The 24,513-nt window shown below is 43.5% G+C and overlaps 1 protein-coding gene across 1 annotated transcript in view; it reads left to right on the plus strand.

Annotated features, from left to right (window-relative positions):
- The first annotated feature begins 1,527 nt into the window (after nt 1–1,527).
- The window catches only part of RNF217 (ring finger protein 217), a 131,382-nt gene continuing 108,396 nt past the window's right edge, over nt 1,528–24,513 (plus strand). Inside the window, exon 1 of the mRNA XM_077906608.1 lies at nt 1,528–2,394. Coding sequence (XP_077762734.1) covers nt 1,528–2,394 — 867 coding nt within the window. The remainder of the gene's footprint in view (nt 2,395–24,513) is intronic.

A 24,513-nucleotide genomic window follows, 5' to 3' on the forward strand; every position in this document is an offset into this window, starting at 1 on the left:
CCCGCTGGGAGATAAATACGGTTATGCTAATGGGACCAACTCCCCCGGATTCCCCCCCATGATCCAGTTTAGTAATTAGGCCAAGTCATCTCACGACCTCGTGTTACCTGTTCTGTGATCTTTAAAGGGTTAAAGAAAAAAAAATGTCCTAAAGGGACAGTGACACGGAGGAGAAAGGGCCACCTCTTAGGTATCAGCTCCGGGGTCCCGGCGGGCGCAGGGGGCACAGAGCGCTCCGGGGGCATCTGCGGTCCCCGAGGCCGACCCGCGGCCCGACCCGACCCGGCCCGACCCGGCAGAGGCAGGGGCCGCAGCGCCAGCACTTTGCGCGTCGTTTCTCCGAACCGCCTCGTTGGAGGGTTTCGGATTCGGCGGATCCCAGAGAAACCCAGGTCCGGGGGTGCGGTCCGGGGCTGGTGCGCGGCCCAGGGCAGCCCCGAAGGGGGTGGTGAGGGGGGGTGAGGGAGGGCGAGGGGGAGGGGTGCGGACGGGGGCGGGAGGGTGCGGGGAGGGATGCGGGGGTAGGGGAGTAGGGGTGCGGGGGGGCGGGGGAGGGGTGTGGGGGGGTAGAGGCGGCGGGGTAGGGGTTCGGGGGGCGGGAAGGGGGAAGGGGTGTGAGGTTGCGGAGTGCGGAGGGGTGCGGAGGGTGGGGGGGTAGAGGTGCGTGGGTAGGGGGGAGGAATGCAGGAGTGCGGGGGGTTAGGGGTAAGGAGGGGATGTGGGGTGCGGGGGGGATAGGGGAGGGGAGGGGTGAGGGGGCGGGAAGGGGGAAGGGGTGCGGGGGGTAGAGGTGCCGGGGTAGGGGTGAGGGGGCGGGAAGGGGGAAGGGGTGCGGGGTTGCGGAGTGCGGGGCGGGGGGTAGGAGGGGTGCGGGGGTAGAGGTGCGTGGGTAGGGGGAGGAATGCGGGGGGTGGGGGTAGGGGTGCGGGGGTAGGGGTGCAGGGGGGCTGTGGGGGGAAGAGGTGTGGAAGATAGGGGTGCGGAGGGGTGCGGGGGGAGGGGAGTAGGTAAGGGTGCGGGGGGGGGGTAGGGGTGCGGGGCGGGGTGCGGAGGGTGCGCGTGCGGGGCAGCGGCGGGAGGGGGCGCCGCGGGCAGGGGCGGCGGGGAGGCCACGGCCGCGGGTCGGCGCTCGGCGCTCGGCTGCACCTCCCCGGGCGCGGCGGCGCCACAGGCCCGGGCCCCTCCGACCCGCCCCTGCACCCCGCCTCCCAGCTCCCCTGCACCGCGCCCGCCCCCCGGCGCCGCCCCGACCCGCATGAGCGCCGCCGGGCGTCGCGGGAGGGGGAGGGGGCGGGGGCGGGGGCGGGGGCGGAGGGGGCGGAGCGCGGGGCCGGCGGGGGGCGGGCCGGCGGGGCTCCCCGGTGCGCGGCTCCCGGGCCGGAGCGCGGGGACTGCGGGCGGCGGCGGAGGGACCCGGAAGCAGAAGCGGATCCGCGAGCCGCGCCGCTGCCCCCGCTGCCCGCCGGCGCCGGGCGGGGGTCCCGGGGGCTGGATGGGCGGCGGCGGCGCGGGCCGCGGGGCCGGGCGATGGGCGAGGAGCAGGGCGCGCTGAGCGGCGCCGCGGGCCCCCCCGAGCCCCCGAGCCCGCGCGCGGACGGCGGCCCGGAGCCCCAGGGCGGCGGGCGGGGCCCGGAGCGGGGCGGGCGGCGAGCGGGGCTGGCGCTCCCCGGGCCCCTGGACCCCCGGGCGCTGCGGGCGCGGCTGCGGGAGGGGCGGGAGCGGGAGCCGGGGCGGGAGCGGGAGCCGGGGCGGGAGCGGGAGCCGGAGCGGGAGCCGGAGCCGCAGCCGGAGCCGCAGCCGGAGCCGGAGCGGGGGGCCCGGGGCCGCGGCGGGGACGGAGATGCCCCGCTGCACGCGCCCGCCGAGCCGGAGCCGCAGCCGCAGCCGCAGCCCGAGCCGCAGCCCGAGCCGCAGCCGGAGCCCGGGCCCCGCGCCCGCGCCGCCGACGAGCTGGTCCTGGACGTGCTGGGCCCGCGGCGCCCGCTCTCCGCGCGGAGGCAAGTGCTTTGCTCCGTGTTCTGCGTGGAGAACGACCTGCCCGAGGCCCCCGCCGCGGAGCCGCAGCGCCCGCCCCCCGCGCCCGCGCCCGCGCCCACGCCCACGCCCACGCCGCGGGCGCCCCCGGTGACCAGCGCGCCCCCCGCGCCCCCGGCGCCCGCCCCCGACGGCGGCAGCATCGAGCTGGACTTCTACCTGGCGCCCGAGCCCTTCCCCGCGGCGCCCGGCCTGCCGGGGGCGCCCCCCTACCCGCAGCTGGCGGGGCTCGGGGACCCCTACGGGCCCCTCATGGTGCTGATGTGCCGGGTGTGCCTGGAGGACAAGCCCATCCAGCCGCTGCCCTGCTGCAAGAAGGCCGTGTGCGAGGACTGCCTCAGGGTCTACCTGAGCTCCCAGGTGAGCGCCCGCCGCCGCCCCCTCCGCGCCTCCCCGCGCCCCCCGACGGCGCCCCTGACCCGACCGCGACCTCCCTCCGCGGGAGCCTCCGGCTTCAGCTGCAGCCGGCTGCAGGGGACTGTCGCCTGCTGCCTGTCTTTTTTTCCCCCTTTTTTAAAACTACACTGCCAAGCAGGAGCTTGGGCGACGAGGGTGCCTCCTAGGCCGGGTGTCCCAGAGACCGACAAAGAGTGGCCCCAAAGTACTGTCGGGTTGCATGGAGTTGGCCAAGCGAAGGACTGGAATTAATATTTCAGGCCCTGCACCCTGCACCCCCGCCTCCCCCCCCCCCCCCATGAGGGAGTATTTGATGCTGCTCCACTTGTATGTGGCCGAGAAGTGTTACTTACTTTTTTCATTCATTCATTCATTCATTCATTTATTCATTCATTTACTCAGGCCTGGGCCCTTGCCCACTAGCGGCTTCCTTCCTCCCCAGCAAAGTGAGGTACTTCTCCTCCCCGAAGCTGGGCCCAGGCGGTACTTTAAGAGGGAACAGAACCGAGCAAAACAAAGCGCAGCGAGGCCAAGAGGTTTAACAAAAAAACAAGCAGTGCTGACGCTCTCCTCCCCAGCTCCTTATTTGAAAGCTTGTTTTTTTTCTTGGAAAGCTGCAGAGTGCATGAGACCAGCTTCCCCTCACCGGTGGGGAAGGACTTCTTACAGCAGTTTCCAGTCTGGCGGCCTCTGTCGGTGTTGAGCACCATCTGGAATGCCCTTTGATCCCCTGTCCGATTGGCCTACTTGGTCTTTGCCAAAACCCTGGTGGTTCAGGTGCCAACTTTTTTGGCAAAGTCTTAGGCCCCTGCTTACATACTTGCAAAACACTTCCGCGTGTGTTGCACGCACTGCAGTTGTTCCTTCTGTATCTGTTTGCTTGGCCGGACTGTGAGGTCACTGTCTCGTGTGTGACAGTTTTATGTCCAGTGCCCTTCCCGTCATAAGGTTTCATGACACTGGCCGCAGCGTTCGGACCGGGATCCCACACGGGGAGGTTCCTCTGTGTTTGGTGGGTAATCCACGCTGCTGTGTGGACTCAAAGTGTGTCCTGTGCCCGACCAAAAACCCGAAGGGAAACTTAGAGGGAATGGAATGTTACACAAACAGTAAGGTGGCCAAGACGGTGGAGATTATCCAAACGCCTGGAAGAGGCCGGTGTCTCTTTCATGCTTTAGCCCCAAACAGATACTTAAACCGGCAGGAATGTCTGCTCTCATTGTGGTAGCTGCTCTGACATCATCGGCAAGCAGATATCGGTGCCATCCCCGTGCAGATCCCTGGGGTGGGATTCAGACGTTCCCAAGATAGGGGCCCTGCTCCAAGGAAGTCACCAGGAGAGCAGATGTGTGAGCAAGAACAATACAAGGTAGCTCGTGATGAGATGTCGACAGGGTAACAATACTTAAAGGCTGGATACAAATGCAGGGGTTTAGAAGTTCAAGGGAGGTAGTCGGAATTGGGGGTGGGGGGGTGGGGTTCTGCATTGAAGTTTGATTCCCTTTCCCCAAAGCAGATTTTTTTTTTTTTTAAAATCTCCATAAGTTAGTTTGAGGAAGTCAGTATTTTGATCTGCAGCGGAGAAGAGAAGGAATGGGGAGTGGAGGGGTGGCAGGGTGCGTGCGGCGTCCTGCACAACCACTAAAAACTTCTCGGAGGCGAATCTGAAGCTTGCCTGTCGTCATTAGGATTGTACGAACGTCCCTGATTTTCTTCCAAAGTATGGGACAGAACTTTCAATAAAGAAGAACATGTTTTATTTAAAATAATAAACAAGAAAAATATGAGTCATGCAGGCCAGGCACGCCTCTACCTCAGGGCTTTAGTATTTGTTGTTCCTTGTGCCTGGAATATCCCCCTAGATACCATTCCCTTTGCTTGCTTACTCCTCCCCCTTCTCTCTTTCAGTGGTGCATGCAAGTGTCATCCAAATGGCCTTCCCTGGCCACACTTTTTAAAGTTTAGCCTCACTCCACGCTCAGATCTCCCTTTTTTTTTTTTTTTGTTAATTTTCTTCATGGTATTCACATACTGTGTTATACCGAAAAAAGTTTCTTTCCACAAAGACAAATTGATACATGTTTGTTCCCTGCTGTATCCTTATCCCTGCTGTTGGACCGACGCTCAGCTAATAGTTAATCGAATTTAGGAAGAACTGAGTGACAGAGAGGATGAGGGTCACCATGGCCAGAAAGTACTATTCTGCTTAGGCACCAAATTCTACTCTGAGCTTCTTAATGTTTAAGACAGAGGACAAAGTCTTAAAGCAGACAAAAAGAATAGGTTTGCTAAGTTTGCTATTAAACTTAGAAATATTCTAAGATTTTTTTGTTTAGACAGATTTTTGGTTTATATGAAAGTGGCATTTTTCCCAGTTGGACAAAAATGCAGGCCTGTGGTTGTAATATTTCTGGTCTGTGTTAATGCTAAGGTCCCTTCTACTCAAAGGGTCTGTGTTTCCATGTCACTTCACCTCTCTAGGCCTTAATTTCCTCATCGGTGAAATAGAATTGCAGACCACGATCTGTACTGACATACCCGTCCTAAAGCAAAACAAAATCAGACTACAGAGTTGTTTTGTTGCCTTTCTGAGCCAGATCAAAAGGGCACAGTGAGTGCTTTCTTTCTCATTTTATAAGCTTTCTTGGGTTTGACCGACTAAAATCTGTTAAGCCAGAACTTGCGGGGCCCTTACGCTCTTTTAAAAGAAAATGATATATTTGAAAGAAAAAGTAATCAGTGACATTTTTCGCCATTTTTTGAATTTGTGTCAAATAGTGCATTGTTTAGCATCATTTAAGAAAATAGAGGGGAGCCGCCTCTCTTCAGCATTTTATACAAATATCTAAAAATGCCTACTAAATGTGAGTTGGACTATTGCCTGGTTACATTCCCGTTCTTCTATAAGGGGATGCCGAGTTCTTTGAAGGAAGGTATGAGCTTGGAAGGTAAGGACACAGATTTTTAGAAGATGTCTTATTTCCACGAGTGCCACCACGGGCTGGATGTGCAACGAAGGCCGGAGAGGAGATTTGGGCATTATTTCAGCACAGAGGAAGCAGATTGGGCCATGACTTTAAGTACCTACAGACTGAGCATTAGAAATAATCGTTTTATTTCTCAAAACATAATTCTCCAATCATCACGGTGACTGGGGCTGCAGGGAACCCCTCTTTGTGGGATGGCTTTACAGCACGGTGTGTGTCATCCACCTTTCACGTGACATGGTGGAGGGGTGAACTGATAAATCATAATCCTTGGCACTAACTACATGGGTATTGTCGACTCGGAGGCTCTAGAGTGCCATGACCCAGGGGAAGCTATTTTATATATCTATATATAATATTAGTTTATATTGTCTGCGTACATAAATCATCGTTACTTTCATTGTGGAAGTATTTCCCCGTGAACTGTGGCTAAAGCACACAGTCCCGGGGATGTCTGCAGCCCCCTGCAGGTCAGTGAGCCATTGTCAGCTTTGACCTTCTCAGCTGGTTTGGCCTCTACCACATGTCCCTGGCAGGAAAGATGGTTGCTTACTTTATTTCATAGAGAGATACTGTGCTTGTTTCAGAAATCCCCCTCTGCTGTCTTTCCTTTGTGATTTTAGTTTTAGACAGGAAAATCTGTTACAACACAAAGTATTAATATTTAGCTCTCTGGGTAGAGGAGAGAATTGAGCACACCAAGGCCTGTCTAAAGGTAACAGCTGTCGTGGCTTTCATCGCTCGGCTTCAGAGCGCTCCCAATTGGCAGATGCATGTGAGTTGGAATGTATACACCTGTCAGGGGAGTATTAATAGAGACAAGCAACACATTTCTTCTACAGATTGTGAACAAAACAGCTGCGAGATGGTGATGTCTTAAAATGGCAGTCTACTATAGTCACCCTAGAATCAGTGACCTAAGGGTGACATCTTATGTATCCTATTATTAAACTCTGAGTCATGCAGACCTTTATGGGTACAAGTATAACCTACTTTCCCCCCCCCCCCCCGTTGAATCTTAAACCAACCTGTATATTTTTAGACACTAACGTGTTCAACGTGGAGTTTGAATGCAGCCGTCTTCACACAGGTGAATTTTCACATTCCGTCATGCCAGGTGTGATTTCGATAGCCCTGAAAATGTGAGGAAGAATGAGACCGAAATCTGTTAAGCCACTCTCCACATTTGGAAAGTGAGAGTTAAGGCATATGTCAATTTAGGCTTCCGTGCACGGATTTTTGCCTGCTTGTGCTCACGTGTGTGTTTGAAGGGTGCGATAACATTTGCGTTCCCACCTCACTGACTCATGCCCTTATTTCTCTCTTCTGTTTCTAATAATAAGTCTCTGATAACTTCTTCATTCCTCTTTAATAATCTTTTTTCTTTTACCTTTCAAAATCTGGTTTTAGCTGACATTTGACTTCTGCAGAGGAGTCTCCTGGTGAGGGCTGTGTTCTGGGCCAGCAGGGCCTAGTCTGTGGGCCGCCTGGGCGTTTCCCTTCCCGTCTCTTCTGTCTGGAGATGAGGCTGGGAAGCAAAACCCGCGCTGTGCTCCCCTGCCTAGGAGATCTCAAATAACACGGCGAGTAGGAGTATTACTACTTACCGAGGGCGTCAATGGAAACCTTTAGAGTGGTGATTTTTTTTTTTTTTTCCTTCTGCAGTAGAGCTCAGCTTTTATACTGGAAGCCTCTTCCTTATTCCTGATGTGAGAGAGAGAAAAAGAAGAGAATTAGGACTTAAGCTCCCAGCTTTATATTGAGTTTGTCATGGGCACTGTTGACAGACACCTGATTGGTAATTTCTTATAATTAATGTATTCATTTATTAGTGTGCCATTTATGCATAAAACAAACATCTCTCGGGTACCAGTAGGCCAAGTGTACCATGAGATACTCTATAAATGCATTACGTTCCCTCAAGGAGCCATCTTAGGGCCTTCTACATTATGCATGGTGTTTTTTCTCATCTTTATCTGGTGGTATAAATAAGCTTTTAAGTTGCCAGACAATTGTGGGTCCTTTTTCTCTCCTTACTTTTTGGGAGGATTTTATTAAACCTATTCTTGAACACCAGCTTACCGTTCAGTAAACGTATTACAATTCCTCCTATTATGTTTAAGCCAAGGTAATAAATTCATCTGTTATTTATTTCTTAATATACATATTTCTCAGAGCTTTAATTGTTGGAAATAAAATATTATCAAATAGCTTGCTCCTCTCAAAATATTTACTACCTTTACTTAAAACATCATTTTGCTAAGTTTGTTTTGGATCATTCATGACATTAAGGCAAATCTTTAAATTTATAATATTTGAAACATTTGTGTATGTTGTTCAAATTCACTTTGTCAGAAGAGCTTCATGTGATAAACTAAATGAACCTTCCCAAATCAAATTACGTCTTAAAATCAAAAGCGTCTACAGGAAAATTATTCCCGAAGTATGCCATTCTCTTTCCACGGTACCAGTATTATTTGCCTCATCCACTTTGGGTTTATTACCCTTGAGTTTTTAAGTTTCCACAAATAATTTACTTTTAATTCACTTATATATTAAATACCTATTATATATCAGTCACTGCTGTAGCTGTTGAGGATTCAGAGAACTAACAGATAAACAGATAAAGAACTAATAGATAAAGTCTCTGGCTTCATGGACTTTATATACAAGGCTGGGGGAAGATAGATAATAAAATAAGGAAAAAAATTAGTGTATTAGAGGATAATAAGGGCTTTGGAGAAAGAGACAATAGAAGGATGATAAGGAATGGTGGAGAAGAGGTTGTACTGGGTATATTTACAATTGGGGGGGTGGCTGTCAGGGAGAGTCTTACAAGGTGACCTTTGGGTAGAGATCTTCGTCGGGGCAGTCAGGGGAGAAACCACGAGGCTATTTAAGGAAGGACTAAGTATAGAGTTCCAGAGATCCGCATGTGCTTGGGGGTGGTCCAGGAACGGGAAGGGGATCCATGTGGCCGAACCATAGGGAATCAGATGGGGAGTGATAAGAAGCAAACAGTAGGCATGGGAAAGTTGGTCAGAGAAGACTTTAGGACCCGAGACAATGTGCGTTTCCTTTGAGTGGGATGGGATGCTACAAGATGACTTTGAGCTAACCAGATATAACAACCTTCAAAAGAGATTTACTGTGGCTCTTGTGCGGAATATACCATAGGGGTCAAGAAGGGAAGTTAAGACGTCAGGAGACTATGGCAAGGATCCAGAGAGATGGTGTAGTTCAGAGTAGGGTGCTAGAGGTGAGGAGAGCTTGAGCTGGTTGAATTTTGAATGTATCGTGACAATGGAGCTGACAAATACTGCTGATGACTGAGTGTGGGATGAGAGGGAAAGAGCTACGGATGACTCAGGTTTTGACCCAAAGCCATGAGAAGAATGGGGCTGCCATTTAATGCGATGAGGAATCGTAGGAGGACTAGGTTTCTGGAGAATTGGGAGTTCGTGCTAAGTTTCAAAGGCTGTTTAGACATTCACAAAGGGGTACCGAGGAGGCAGTTGGCGTCTGGCGTTGAGAAGAGGGATGGGAACAAAAAAATAGACATCTGAAAGTTCTGGGCCTGTAGATGGTATTTAAAGCCATGAGACTAGATGAGATCACCTGGGGAGTGATAGCAGTTAGAGGAGGGCTGAGTCTGGGGCCACAGCAACGTTTACCAATATGGAACCTGGGACATGTGAAGGAACCAGGAAGGAGTCTAAAAGGGAGTGGGCCAGTTAGGCAAGAGGGAAACCAAGGTAGAGTGGTTACCCAGAAGCAAACCCATATGGTGCTTTGAGGAGGGAGGGGTGATTATCTTTGTCTAATGCTTCTGATAATTTCTGCAGGATGAGGGTTGAACCTGACCATCGATTTCCCAACAAGGAGGTTATTTGCAACCGTGAACAGTATTGTTTCCATTGGCACTGGTGGGGTTAACTTTCTGATTATAACGGGTTTGAGAAAATAGGAACAGCTCCATTTCTGGGCCTTAGGTAATAGAAGGCTACATGGTGAAGCTCTAGGTCAGGGAGATTGAACGCCTTGCCTTAAAGCGCGTGGCTGAGAAATGGTGGAAGTGGGATTTAGGTCCATTTGCCTCTAAAACCCATGGACTTTTTACATTGTTTACATTTATCATCTTATTTGTAAGCTAAATATAGTTCTATTTTTCCTTTAAATTTATATTTGTATCATACAAAAATCACAAGCCTTCTAGTCCAAGAAGGAGAAGAAACTTAATTACGTATTTTGAGGAAGTGGAGGATGCTTGCCCAGGTCCAGGAATGGGATGGCTACCAAACCCGGCCTCATCTTCACGTAAGAAAATCAGGAGAAATTGAGTCAAGAAAAGCTATAGTTGGGCTTACTGTCAAGTTTTAATGGCAACATAGTCTCCTATTTCTTCCTGACTCCCTGGCCATTCCTTTTGTTTCCATTTGAGCTTTCTCTTATATTTCCATCTCTTAACTGTTGGCCATGTCCCTACCCCTCTTGGTTCACACTTTCTACTCTTAGTGGGACCAGCTTATCCACTCCCAGCATTTCAGGTAACACTTATGTGCTCTTGACTTCCAAATCTTTTCCTCTAGCCTGCATCACTCCTCACCTTCAGCACCTGTAGCCATCTGTCTCCTGCACATTTCCCTTTGTCCCACCCACAGCCACCTTCAACGTCTCAAAACTAAATCTCCCTTTTCTCATTGTCCTTCCCGCACCCCTGAAGCTCTGTTCCTCCTTCAGGGTTCCCCTTTTCCATCAGCTGTACCCAGGTCAGAAACTTGGGAGTCATCATTGAGTTCTTCTTCTCCCTCACCTCTCATAATTAATCTCCAGGTCTTCTCAGTTCTACCTCCTAAACATAGTTCTATCCTGTTCTCTACTTTTCTCTATTTCTCCGGACATCTGCCTGCTGAGGCCTCCACTACTTCTGTCCTGGATTCCAACAGCAGCTCCCCACTTGGTCCCAGTGTTCCAATCTTGACTGTTTTCCAGTCTGTTCTCCACACGACAGCCAGAGGGTTTTTTTAATAAGATGCTCGACTGGTCTTGGCACTCCCCATCTTAGCCTTTCTGTGTCTGCCTCTTACTCTTAGAATAGAGTCTAAACAGAGTTTACGCGTGCCTGAGTGCGCGAACTCCCATTTGCTGGTACCCTCTCAGCCTACACCCATATAAAACTTCTTTTTGTTCCCTGAACACTCCGTGACTCTCTTCATTATGAGCCTCTGCCTTCAGTGACATGAGGTTCTGTCTTAGGAGGATCCACTTTTTTTCCTCATTCCCTCAATTCTGTTTGCCTTTCATGCTTAACTGATTTTTTCTAGTCTCAGCTCAGGCATCTCTTCCTTTGGGAATTCTTCTAGGTTCCCTATATCTGGATTAAGCATCCTTCCAAAATTTGACAACCCTTTGTACCTCTGGTAAGATTTTCCTTTCACTTTTTTTTTAAAGGATTTTATTCATGTATTCTTGAGAGATACAGAGAGAGAGGCAGAGACACCTGCAGAGGGAGAGAAGCAGGCTCCCTGGGACTCGATCCCAGGACCCCAGGATCACAACCTGAGCTAAAGGCAGACCGTCAACCGCTGAGCCACCCAAGTGCCCTCTTGCACTGTCTTTAAATTTCCCATTTCCTGCTCTATGTTCCATTAGACCGTAGAGCTTGAAGTATGTAGAGCTCATCTCTTTTGCTAATTTGTTTCTTACCTCTTGACATGTTGGAGGCATGAAAGGGATATCTGTGGAGTGGACTTATTATTTACTCCATAGAGAATTAATATGCTGGAGGCTGGTGTTGTCAACATTGGAAGTATTGCAGTAGATAGCTAAAGCGATATTTTAAAATGAAAATCTCAACATTTCATTATCTTGTTCAGAAACCTCTAAGACCTTCCCGTTGCTCTCTGTAAAGATCTCAGTTCATAACACTGCTGCTGGGGTTTGGCCTCTGTTCTGCTCATTCGTGCCTTCTCGCTTCCAGGCCTGCTCTCTCCTTCCCTGGCTGAGTGAATTTCTCCTCATTCTTCAGAGCTCAGCCTTCCTTAAGTCTCCAGACTCAAATCAATCTGCCGTGAAGGCTTTCAGAGGCCTTTCCCCTCTGCAGTCATTGTATTTCTATCCCCTTTTGTAATTATATGTGTAAGTGATGACTTGATGTTTGATTCATTTTTCTGCCCCCAACGCCACTGTTCTTTCAGCTGTGTTGACAGCAAGCAGTCAGCTCAGAGCCCAGGATGAAGTAGGTGCACAATAAATATTTGTGGAAAGGCTGGGTGGATGGTTGAAAGTAAATTATAATAAGTGTAGCTTGGTGGAACAATAAGGTGAATATTTGAGCCTGAATTTCTGGTATCTTATTCCATGGTATATTTAAATTTTGAGTATGATGGAAGGCTGCAGCCTGTGTCTCTATCCTGACATCCCATTTATCCCCAGAGGTACCTCTTTAATTATAAAACCTCTTCCAGTTATTGTGTCCCCTGTGTAACAAATTCCTCCAGGACCGAGGGAGTTCAGACTACCATTTTATTTTGATGGTGGTGTACCAGCCAGAGACTTGGGGAGGGCTCAGCTGGAGAGTTCACACCTTTGACTTCTCACGCAATTGTGGTCAGATGCCAGCTCACTCACGTGGTGGCAGCTGGAGCTGGCTGTGGGCAGGGGGCTCAGCTGGGACTATCTGCAGGAGTCCCTGCCCCTGGCCCTGCCAGCATGGTAATCTTGGGGCGACAGGCTTCTTACATGGGGGGTGGCACCCACTGGAGCCAGAGTCTCCAGGGAGCCAGGTGGGAGCTGCGTGATCTTTTCCGCACAAACCCTGGAAGCCACTCTGTGTCACTTGACAAGGCAGTCCCAAGCCCGCCCAGATTCAAGAGGAAAGAACTGAGACCCCAGCTTTTTTTTTGTGTGTGTGCAAGTGTCAAAAAATTGGGGACTGCATTTTTAAAGCATCACATTGCTTCAGACAGATAAAAAAAATGTTGTTAATTCAGGTAAGAAACCTTTTACACCTTAATTTTAATTCTTTTTATTTACTGTCTTAGCGATCATTTCATTAAATAGTTCCAACTCATATGCTTTGGTGTTGTGTTTTCGTGCTTTATTCCTGAGTAATTTAATAAAGTTTTATCTAGTTTTAAGCAAAGCTTTGGTAGAAGCCATTCTCTTTATTAAAATTAAATACTGTAGAATTAAATTAATTCCACTGTAATGGAAATATCTCAAGGTTGGGATCAGCTTCTAGTTAGTCTGAATATTAACCCCAGTTATAATTATTCTATAGAATATAATTTCCTTTCCATTGTATCAAAATTTTAGCTTCAGTAATAGTTAAATTATTATTTGGAAAAGTTACGTATCTTTTTCTGAGTAAAAACAGTCAAGGTAACATATTTTTCTGTAGATTGGGCCCGTCCTGTACAGAAATAATACTATTTCTAATGATGCCTTGGAATTGACCACCCTCGTTAATCTTTGTTAGTTTGGCCCACTGTTGGATACTTATTGTTTGTGATATTCTAGTTTGATTGGGTTATTCTATCATTTGATCAATGATTTCTAAATTTCCAGTAGCATATATATTTTTCTTAGAAACCTCTTCCAGACTGAGGACCTGCATACCCTGAAACAGACGGGTTATATGGCTTTTATGAGGTGCCTTTTTTCCCCCCTCTGGCTCAGGTAACTAAATTCTGGGCTTATTCATTCATGTGAATGACTAATCCCTTTTTAAATCTTCCTAAGCTATTTGCCTCAATAATATTCTCTACTGTAAGATTCAGAGGCTAATTATAGGCTACCTAGCAAATTACTTCCCTTTTCCTGGTGTCGATTCTTGCTTTATTTCCTCACATGATTATATTCCTCACACTGGCCATACTCAGTGTTCCTGAAGCTCATTAGCTCTGAGTTGTATGTGGCAAGTCAAACCACTGCAGTCTTTTCCTCTGGTTGCTGAACAATTTGAAACAGAAGGTAAAATAAAACAATTGCTCATAATATTTCACCAGCATTTTGTTTCTCTTGATGATACTATTTTTTTTCTGATGTTCCCTGTTTGGTTAATTAGTTTACGTCTCTGTAGAGTGGTAGGATCAATTGAGACATGACCTTGATATGGCCTACTCTCAGTGCACCCCTTTTAGGTAAACATCTGACCTTGGTGGGGAAAGTGAACTTCTTCACATAGTTCTGTACAGAGTAGGTTTTGTTTTGTTTTTTTTGTTTGTTTTGTTTTTCTTTTTTTTTTTTTTTTTTTTTTTTCAGAGTAGGTTTTGTTATGTTTTGTGGTGTTTTAATTCTCCAGCCAGAGATGCCCGTGGTGGGAAATGACAGGTGCAATCCCAAGAGCTCTTATTTTATCCTATGTTTAATGAGTTACACCCTTAACTTCAGTGTTTCTTAAAATTTCTTATGTTATCATTTTTCCTCCTCATGGTTGTGAAAGCTACACTTTGCAAAGAATAGGCTTCTAAAAATAAAGAAAAATATTCTGTGTTGGTGTTTTATGCTAAAATTGCATATGTGTGTGTGAAGGTCTCAAGATTGTTTAATGATATATCATAGGAGGATTATTTGCTGATCTTGATTTGTGAAAATCTGAGTATAGTCATTTATGGGTAAATTCATGTATTTCAGGTCTAGTTTGAATCAACCAAAATAGTTATCCCTTGGGTTTACCTTTTTAGTTATTCGTTTTTAGTGCCACCTTGTGAGTCATTGAGGCTTCAAGATAAAGGGAGAGCTTAGGAGCTTGGAAAGAAAACACTTGAAAGAACAGTAATTTTTCCCAATACTTTTTTTTTTTTTTTTTTAGATTTCAGGATTTTTGAAAAATACTTTGTTCAGTTATGTCTTTTTCTTTAAAAAGTAGATCAGTAAACTTTAAAAACTTGGAAACAATTTTCTGTCCTGCTTAAAAATCATCCAAATGAATTGCTTCCCAGGTTTTAACCCATTTGTTTAAAAATTTATCGTTTTCTGATGAATTGTAAGAATAGTTCATTGATACAAGGGAAAATGTAAATCTGTTGGCTGAATTTCTGCACCATTCTTTGTATAATTGGTAGATGAGACCCAAAAATAAGGATAATGATTTAGTAAGTACAGGTAACTGCGCTTTTTGCACTCTGTGCCCACATGGAGGTGTGTTTTTTTTTTTTTTTTCAGCCCTGACAGTCATTAAAACAACGTATCAAAAGGAACACAGACCTTAGAGCATCAGTATCACCAAATACTGAGTGAAGAGCATTAAAAATAAGGAAGCTAGTTCTAACCTATTCCTTTCATAATTATTAATACTTTTATTAGTAATAGTAAGATGTTTTGTATCATTAACTAGAAAAAATAAAATCAGGATACTGAATAATTTATTGGAACTTTTGGATTATTGTGTTCAAATATCCTTTTGGCTTATTGTAATCTAGATGGATTGGAAAGATCCCTGTTAGTTTGCTCAGGGTGCTAATGAGGCCAGGACCAAGCAGGCAGTCTCCTCCCAGGCGGGTTAATGTCACGCTGATCTGTGGCCATAAACTGCCCTTAACTCTGCACAGTCATATCACAAAGTGACTGCTTCTGAACATAAGACTGTGGCTGAGACAAGATCAAAGAATTACTGTTTATCTCATCATTAGTTCTGGAAAAACAAATTGAAGCGCGTGTTCCAATAGATAATCAGTGAGTTACAGAGATGTTTACGTAGAGCAATCTTTTCCACTGGCCGAGACTTTCTTTCACTGTGGTCTGAGCTATAAAGATCTGCGCTCTAGTAGGCAGTTGGGTTTAAAGGAATCAAAGGAGAAAGGGGGAGCTAGAGTTCCCTTATTCTATTAAAAATATTTGCAGAACACAGAATATTTGCTTAGCACTCTGCTGTTCTCTATGGGAGGTGACAGTGTATTCCCCTTAAGTAGTCTGTGATCTGTCCTTGTGGCAAATTTAGGAATTCAGTAGATGAAAAATAAACTCTCCAGGCAAAGATTAAGGGATGTTTATGACTAAATTGTGTGATGCAGACTGTTGACTTAAGTGGTTCTAGGAAGAGAAAACTGTGTTTATGGGAATAGGAAAATGTTTGACCTTGGCTATTGTTTTAAAAATGGTTTTTAATACATAGGGAGAAGAGAAGGGGTTAGGGGTAGGGCATCTCTCCAAGTGAGGTGGAGCGAGCAGGCATGTGTGTACACTCAGGAACACACTTGTGGAAATAGGGTGTGCAGGCCACCATGACTAGAGAGAGAAGCTCAGATGGATAGTATGGCAAATAAGGTGGAAAGGTGAGAGCTGAATGGTGAGCAAGGGCTAGCAGAACACAGACCTCAGCACAGAGCTGAGCACCATAGGCAGAGGGTCCCAGTGTCCTTCTGCAAAGCCAGGACCACAGGCCTACTGTGTGTCAAAGACAGAGAGCCCCGGGGGAGTGTGGTTGGAGATGGCTCACAGAGGTCCATGCAGGCCAGATCCCGTAGAGTTGTGTTGCCCTGCTGCAGAATTGATACGTTAATCCAAATGTGATGGGAAGTCATCAGGCCATTTGGTAGAACTGTAAGATGACGATTAATGCTGTAAAAAATTCTGGCTTCTTTCTGGCGAAGGAATTTAGTTAGGGGAGTGGGGTGGCAAGAAGAGCAGCGGGGAGGTAGGTGGGGAGGCAACTGCAGTAGTTCACAGCAGACATGGCGGTGGTTTGAACAAGTGTGACAACATTGGAGATGGTTCTGTCTTCTGTCCTATCACTTTTCGAACCTCCATTCCACTTGGTCTCTTTTCACATTTTACCTGTCTGGGATGGATTGGTTTGGTTGGTTGGTTGGTCTTAATTGTTTGATTCCAAAGACACCATGTAAAAAGTCACCAATCAAAAAATATGAAAATATCTCTCAAACAGGTGTACATAATTATTACTTTACTGATGGTAAGAATCAATTTATCAAAGAAATTGAGTTGTCCTCTGCTACTTTTTTGCACTTTCCTGTTTTTAATCTTTCCTCAATTTATTCTCACCAGTTCACTTTTGTCATTATTTAAAACAAACAGGAACTGAGACCTCAGTTTCCCACAGATCAGAGAGGTCTTACTGGTCAACCTTCAGCTGTAAGAGGAAGTTATTAGAATTGTTTGGTAATTCTACTTTGTTCTTGTTCTTACTTTTAAAAATGGTTTTGAATGACTGTCATGTGCTTTCTCAGTCAATTCCTACCTTATTACACATGCCTGTCTCTTCTAATTCTTATTTTCCTCACAGTATTCTCTTTGGGTGTCAGGTCTAGTTCCTCTACCTTTCCTGGGAAGGGCTCTGGGGTCCGGGCTTACCGTTGCAGTGGCTGTTTTATTTTGGCTGTGGCTGTCCTTTTCCTTGTTTTTAGTATGAGTACCTGAGAAAGCAGCTACTTAGAAAAGAGATTTGCTTTGTTGATTTTATGCAGAGTAACTGAGTTCCCCCTCAGCCTATACTTTCATTTGTTTATTTTAGAGCATCCCGAAGTGTTTCCTCTAGTGACACTCTGTCGTTGATCGTAAAACCAGAAATATTTCAGTTGAAGTAATAAAATGCCGATGTGATTTTATTTTAAAAATTACGAGAAAACTCTAAGTCTTTATCTTTAAAATAGATTTGATTTGTTTCGTATAGGGGTTGACTAGATTTTAGAAGAATATAAACCCTATACATTTGTATTGCGACAAGCTTTTCAGTTGTCTCTCCATTAACTGTTACCACTGGATAAGAGTAGTTTACAGAACAGTAGTCTTTACTAAATTTGAAATATTTTCAAATTAGATAGAGTGACTAGTCCTACTGGGTGGCGTACAGGAGTACGCCATGGTTATAAAACAACCTGAGAAAAAGTAAAGTAATTTAACAACTGGACTTTATATTTTATGGTTAGAATATTCAGTTTGTAATGCCTTATTTCAATTCTTTGCAAACAATTTCACTATATCACCCCCCGTATTCATCTTCCTTTCAAGAATCAGATCACTTCCAAGTGAGTTCAGTATTTTTCTTCTATAAGTATGAATGGGATTTGACTTTGGGATCTCAGTACTTTAGCATTTTTTTTCCCTCAGAAGTACTTATTTTATTGAAAAATAGAAGCTAGTTCATATGGTAATACAAAATATTTTTCCTTTTTTTAACTACGTTTTTTTCAATGTTTATTTTACTTTATAGATACTTTAATATTTTCTATAGTAAAAATGTGGTTGATACTCATTTTATGGAAAAGTCCCATAGTCCAAACCCCATCCTCAGCCACCCAAAAAAGTATTCCTGCGTTGCATTTTGTATAAATAGCACATGTATGCAATAATTCATAGCCATTACCATCTTGTAGACTATTTATTGCTAATAATAGATTTACATATGGTGCTACGGTAGGTCCTGAAAACAGTTGTTTTACTTATGTGCCTACAGTCTAAAACCTTTAAAAATTTTCTGTATGATATGAAAACATTTGTTTCCCAAGTTAGCTTGGATACATCATTGATTTATCAGAAAAAAAGTGTCATAAGTTGATGCCATTATGGTATGTGAAAGTAATTTCCTTGTTTCTGATGAGAAGAGTGGAAATGGATTTGGAGTACTTGGATGTTATCTTTGAGTAAGATTGAGGAACTGCGAAGGGAAGTCATTCATCTTTCCTTGGCTAGCAGGTTGCTTTCTGTGAGAAAAGGGAAGAAGTAGATGTGTAACTGTCATAGTAGAAGGTCCACTTTTTAGAGTACTTTGTTTTAAAGTAAAAAAAAAAGAATGCTTTCTGTTTGTCTCCTGTTTGCTGCTTCAGCCTCCTTGCTCCTCCCAAATAGTTCTTTACTTGTTAGTCTTATCAGTTTATAGACCATCTTCAGAATAGTTATAAATGCCCTAAATCTTATGCAAAATCCTTTCCTTGGTGAGTAGCTCCATAACATTTATTGAGTTTTCATGCCATTTTCCAAAAATGATTTAGAGCCAATAACTTTGAAAGGTTTCTTATGTCTTGGGAGCTAGAGTCAGTCCAATTCTTGTGATGATTTGCTTTTCATGATAATCAAGGTATTGGGCTAGAGATCTGAATAGTCATGTCTGTTTAGTATAGAGAGGAAGGCACAAAGACTAGAGGACTGAAGTAGCACATGAACTATGGCCTGGACAAATGTAAATTTAGAGCCTGAGTAGTGGCCTAGTGGATTTACATCCTACACTCTCAGTCCTGGAAAGGACCTTGGAGGTCATCTCATTTGAGGTAGACATCAATGTATCCAAGCTACCTTTTTTTCCAATCAAATATTTACATGAACAGAGATGACCAGTAAGAAATATTAATACCCATACTGGCCATTCTAGTCCATCTTCCATGATCACCAACACTTTTGTAAAGGGAGAGGTGCATAATAGTGATCTTTTATCCCTACTAAAATTACTTAATTAGTTTCTTCCAGTGTCTTGTGGATCTGTTTCAGTGTAGTGCTTACTTATGGGACCAGTAAAAAGAGCTTGGAGTTAGGAGATTTAAGTTCAGTCTTTGCCATATAATAACCATATATAACTCTTGGAAAAGACATTTAACGGGTCGGTGTATAGGAAAGCTTGCACATTGCACAAGGTGTTTATATCATGAAGCTCATATGAGTTTCATAAAGGGAGACTTGCATAATACAAAAACAAGAAATAGGATATTGTAGCTCCACTTCCCTCATTAATACTAACTTTAAAATCCTAAATAAAATGCCAGCAAATAAAATTCAGCAGATGCATTTCAAAAAGCCACTCTTACCTCATAATCAAGGAGAACTTATCTTTTAGGAATGCTGATATGCTTTATTTGTTTATTTATAATAGTTTGATTTTATTCTTTTTTTTTTTAAGATTTTATTTACTTGAGAGCCAGAGAGAGAGCATGAGCAGGGGGAGGGGCAGAGGGAGAAGCAGGCTCCCCTCTGAGCAGGGGGCCCTATGTGGGGCTCCATCCCAGGACCCCAAGACCAGAACCTGAGCTGAAGGCTCAGGACTGAGCCACCTGGGTGCCTCTGCTCTGCTTGATTTAACATCAACAAATCTATTTCATATTATTTATCATATTAATAGATCGAAGAAGTAGAAACCATATGATAATTTTAATAGATGAAGAAATAACATTCATTCAAATAAAAAGTAACATGTTTCTTAGGATTTTAGAGATATATGAAAAACTTATACTAAATATCAAATTTAGTGGTGAAACCTTAGAGGCAGAAAAAAGACAATGAATCTTGCTTCTCCTGTCACTGTTTAGCTTTATCGTGATGTGGATACCCCAACCATTGAAATAGAAAAAAGAAAGATATATAGTTTGGAGAGGAAGAGAATAATCTCCATTTTTTAGAGGATAAGATTACCTAAAGAGAATATGCAAGAGAATTCAGAGATAAACTATTAGAACTAATAAAAGAGTTTTAGTAGATTTACTAGCTATAGCAGCAACCCACAGAAATCTTGGGTATACTATTCACCAGCCAGAACCAAGGAGAAAGAGAAATTATGTTCAAACAGGTTCCTAGAAGTAAATCTAAAGACATGCATGATCTTTACACAGAAAATATTAATCATTGAGGGAAATACAAGAAGATCTGAACTAATGGAGAGATATGTCCCATTGGGTGGGAAGGTGCAATGTCTAAAGATGTCAGTTTTCCTGATTAGCCTATAAATCTAATGCATATCAGCAGATTTATGTGTTGAAAATAAAGGTTTGAGATTAACAAAGAAATTTTTAATAAATAGGGAAGGAAAATTTGCCCTCCTAAATATCAAGACATTTTAAAAATAAGCTAATTAATACTATACTTTTTTTCATAGATATACACAATTAAATCAATGGAATAGAAAAAAAAGAGCTAAGAATGAGAGCCAGTAACTTGTATATGGGGACATAATGGAGATTGACACATAAATCAATGAGGATAGAGTAGACATTTCAATAAATGTATAAGGATGATTGGCTTTCCATATGAAAGTTAAGTAATATCTCATCATGTAGAGAAATGAAGCCCAGATATATTAAAGACCTCTATGTATAAATCAATTTTTAAATCTGTTAGTAGGATAGATTTTCAGAGTCTGTGTAACCTTGGTATAAGAAAAGATTTCTTAGGTAGCTCTGAGAAATACAACTCTAAAAGAAAATGACTTATTTCATCTCAGTGAGAAATCTCTGAGGGGAGAAAATAATACTTTAAAGTAAGGTAAAGGACAATTCACAGCTTGGGAAAATGGTTTTGGAATATATCTCATAAAGGATTATTTTCCCTCCTGTATAAAAACTTCTTCAGGTCAATGAGAAAAAGATCATTCAATAGAAAAATGCAACGTTTAACACATGGCCAATAACATATACCAAAAAGGTTCATACTCATTATTAGGACTTTATATGATTCATACCAGTGAGGGAAACAAGTTAATAACAACAAAATGAGATATTTCACACTTATGAGTGCCAAGATCAAAAAGTCTGATGCAAACCAAGTGCTGGTTAGAATATGGGGAAAACAGAATGTTCAGGCAATACTGGTTTCTAGAAAAACTCCTGCACATGTGTGAGAGGGATGTACAAGGCTATGTTTTGCAACATTATTTGTAATAGTGGAAAATTGGAAGTGAATTTCCATCATTAGGAAATGGATGAGTGAACTCTCATATATTCATAAAGTAAAATACCCAACTGCACTTAAACCTAATTAACTAAATCTGTATATATTAACATAAGTATATATATGTGTGTGTGTGTGTGTATATATATATATATAATACAACTTTACAAAACAACCATGTTTCAGAATTTTTTAAGAAAGATTTTATTTATTTATTCATGAGAGAGAGAGAGAGAGAGAGGCAGAGACACAGGCAGAGGGAGAAGCAGGCTCCATGTAGGGAGCCTGATGTGGGACTTGATCCCAGTTCTCCAGGATCACACCCTGGGCCAAAGACTGCGCTAAACCACTGAGCCACCTGGGCTGCCCTGTTTCAGAATTTAAACTGTTGCAAGGCAGTGACATTTTAAAGCGCACCGAAAGTCATGACTCATTGTTCAGAGATACGTTTTTTGTGTAGTATAAAAATAAAAACAAAGCCGACTTACTAGAGTGTCTAAAGAAGAGAAGGATGGTAAGGAGTTATATTTTTTTTTTAGGAGTTATATTTTTATTTTAGTTTATAATGTTTTATTTTTTTTCATAAAGTAGGAAGCAGAAGGATAAAATGTTAATAACATTTACTAATAATGTGTGTTGTGAACATGTGTATGTTACACAAATCTACTTTTTAGTATGTGCTTGATTTTTGGAAAGTAAATATTTTAATTTTTTTAAAGTTCATTTTATACACTTTGAGGTACCCTTATAGGATCAGAGATAATGAACACTGCATTCTTGAGGACTGTCCTCTTTTTTTTTTTTTTTTTCAGAGTGGGGGGCGGGCAGGGGAAGGGGAGGGGGGTGGGGGGAGAGAGAGAGAATCTTAAGCAGGTTCTATGCCCAGCACAGTGCCCAGCACACAGCTCCATCTCCCGACCTTGAGATCACGACCTGAGCCAAAACCAAGAGTCAGATGCTTAACTGACTGAGCCCCCCAAGCGCCCCAGATATCTTCCTTTCCTTTATGATGTTGGTTTTGCTTGTTGCCATGTTGGCAATTTTTTTTTTTTTTCACATTGGGAAAGATGCCGTTTTGTGGTCAGAGGAAGGGGAGGACAACTATCCCTTTGATGTTTTCATAAAAGGATCTCAGGTACCTTCTGAGATATTTTTACAAAGATATTATATGCATGCCTTCCATCATCAATGTCTTTCCTCCAGTTGTCCTTAGCCTTTACTTAAATCTATTTGATTATTGTGTCTTCTTGTTGTATTGGACCTAATCGTTTCAAATAGATTTTTTTTTTTTTAAGTCTGAATTAAACCAATCTCTGGACTCATTCAAGAGCTTCTTTGCCTTGCTTACTGAAAACAATTTTCCAGCATCAATTGCTTCTTTCTTCTATATCATGGGTTGGCAAATATTTTCAGTAAAGAGCCAGATAGTAAATATTTTAGGTTTTGCAGGCCAAGAAGCAAAATCAAACATATTATGTTAGAACTTATAAGCAGAAAAAAACCCCCCACCAGATTTCCACATATATTTTTATTGACAAAATTGAAAACAAAATAGTTTTTTATATTTGTAATACAGATCTATGAAGAAGAATAAAATTCTTTCTTTTGGGGTAAGATTTTGCTTCACTGGGGTTCATAATATCCCCTGTCATCAATACTAATTGCCAGTATTCATCTGTTACAGCTAATCTGTACTGACATTGTACATGTTTCATCTTTAAAATATCTTTTCACACAGATAAGTATTGACAGACACTGATACCGTCCCTCCAGCATGTATGCATATTCATTATTTGGAAGTCCTTGATGGGATTCTATTAGATTTTTCTCTTGATATTTACCCTTTAGAATGTCACATTACACACTAATTACTTCCAACTTGAGGGTGGGGGGAAGCTTCTCAGATTGCATAGTTCAGTGCATTTTAAAAAACATCTTTATGGAAATACATTTAATATGTCATACAGTACCCCCATTTAAAGTGTATGATTAAATGTCATTTAGTATTACAGGGTTGTGAGACCATTACCGCTAATTTTAATATATTTTAGTTCCTTCTTAGAGGACCCCCATACCTGTTAATAGTCACTCCCTGCCCCCTCCACTCCATGCCCCCTGTCCTAAGAAACCACGAATTTACTTTCTACTTGTATAGATTGCTTATTTCATATAAATAGTATCAAACAATAGGTGGTTTTTTTGTGACCGACAAATGGATTTTGAAATATGGAGATTTCCATTGCACTGTACTGCATCACGATCCAAAATAAATGGTTGTTGGAATTATAATTTGAGTTCAGAAAACATGTCTGCTGTGAATTTGTGTGGGAATGGAGACCTTCTTGTTTTAATTTTTGGCAATGCAAGAAGTTTATAAAGCCATTTGACATTACTTGTGACTCACATGTTAGTTGTCAAGATGATTTTGCTGCAGTATGTCTTCTGCATATAAGTGCTGTAGTTCCTGCAGGTCTAGGTTGAATTCATTAATAATTATTGTAAAGTTTCCAGCAAAAGCTGATTTCCAAAGATGGTTAAAGATGATTCTTTTCATTCAGCGAAGTCTCAACCTGACTATTCATAAAGTCCAATTTTCCTATCACTTCAAACTCAGCATTGACTCCTCAAGTGACAATAAGCACTTTTTGACTTATAAAGAGCCGAGGCAAATGACTTGAAATCATTGGCTTTGTTTTTAAATTGACTATTGATTTTGCCTCCAATTTCTTTAATTCTTTGTGAGCAGTGTTCTCACCAAAAGGCTGTCTAGAAACCTATTTTTGGCAGCCACAATAGAACATGATTTAATTAAGTTACAGTTGGTAAACAGCTTTCTTTGGTTGTCTAACAAAGATGCCATTTGAAAACAACTTTGGCTACAGCGAGTTTGGTCTTTACATTTTGTGAAGACAATCTGCTGTGATGTGATAATTCTGCTTTAAATTTTCCCAATTGTCTAACCATTGTTCTCCTCCGATGAGTCCTTAGGCTGGTAACGTTGACATAGAGCGTATTCTTTTAGAGTAGCTGTGGTGTTAGCACATGACAAACAAAATGCCTCGTCGCCTAATTCAGTAACAAAATAATCCACGCTCTATGGTGCTTTCCAAGCATGACATTTGAAGTCTATTTTCTCGTCTTTTGGCATATACATTGGTAATAAAAAATAAGATGTCACATTACAGCAACACCTGGGGCACTTGAAATACTCTCAAGTTATGACTATCATTGTGATTCATGGTGCCCTGGGCAGCAGTGGGAATCAATTAAAGTGTCACATACGATCTCTTATCACAACTCAGCTCTGCCATTGTTGGAACAGAAGTGGCCGCAGGCAATGCATAAATGATGAGCATGGCTGTGTTCCAATAAAGCTTTATTTGTGGACACTGAAATATGAATTTATATAATTTCCCCATGTTGTGATATATTATTCTTCTTTTGATATTTCTTTTCTATCATGTAGAAATGTAGAAATCACTTATAG

The sequence above is a fragment of the Canis aureus genome, chromosome 1, assembly GCF_053574225.1.
Source record: "Canis aureus isolate CA01 chromosome 1, VMU_Caureus_v.1.0, whole genome shotgun sequence".
Classification (NCBI taxonomy): domain Eukaryota; kingdom Metazoa; phylum Chordata; class Mammalia; order Carnivora; family Canidae; genus Canis; species Canis aureus.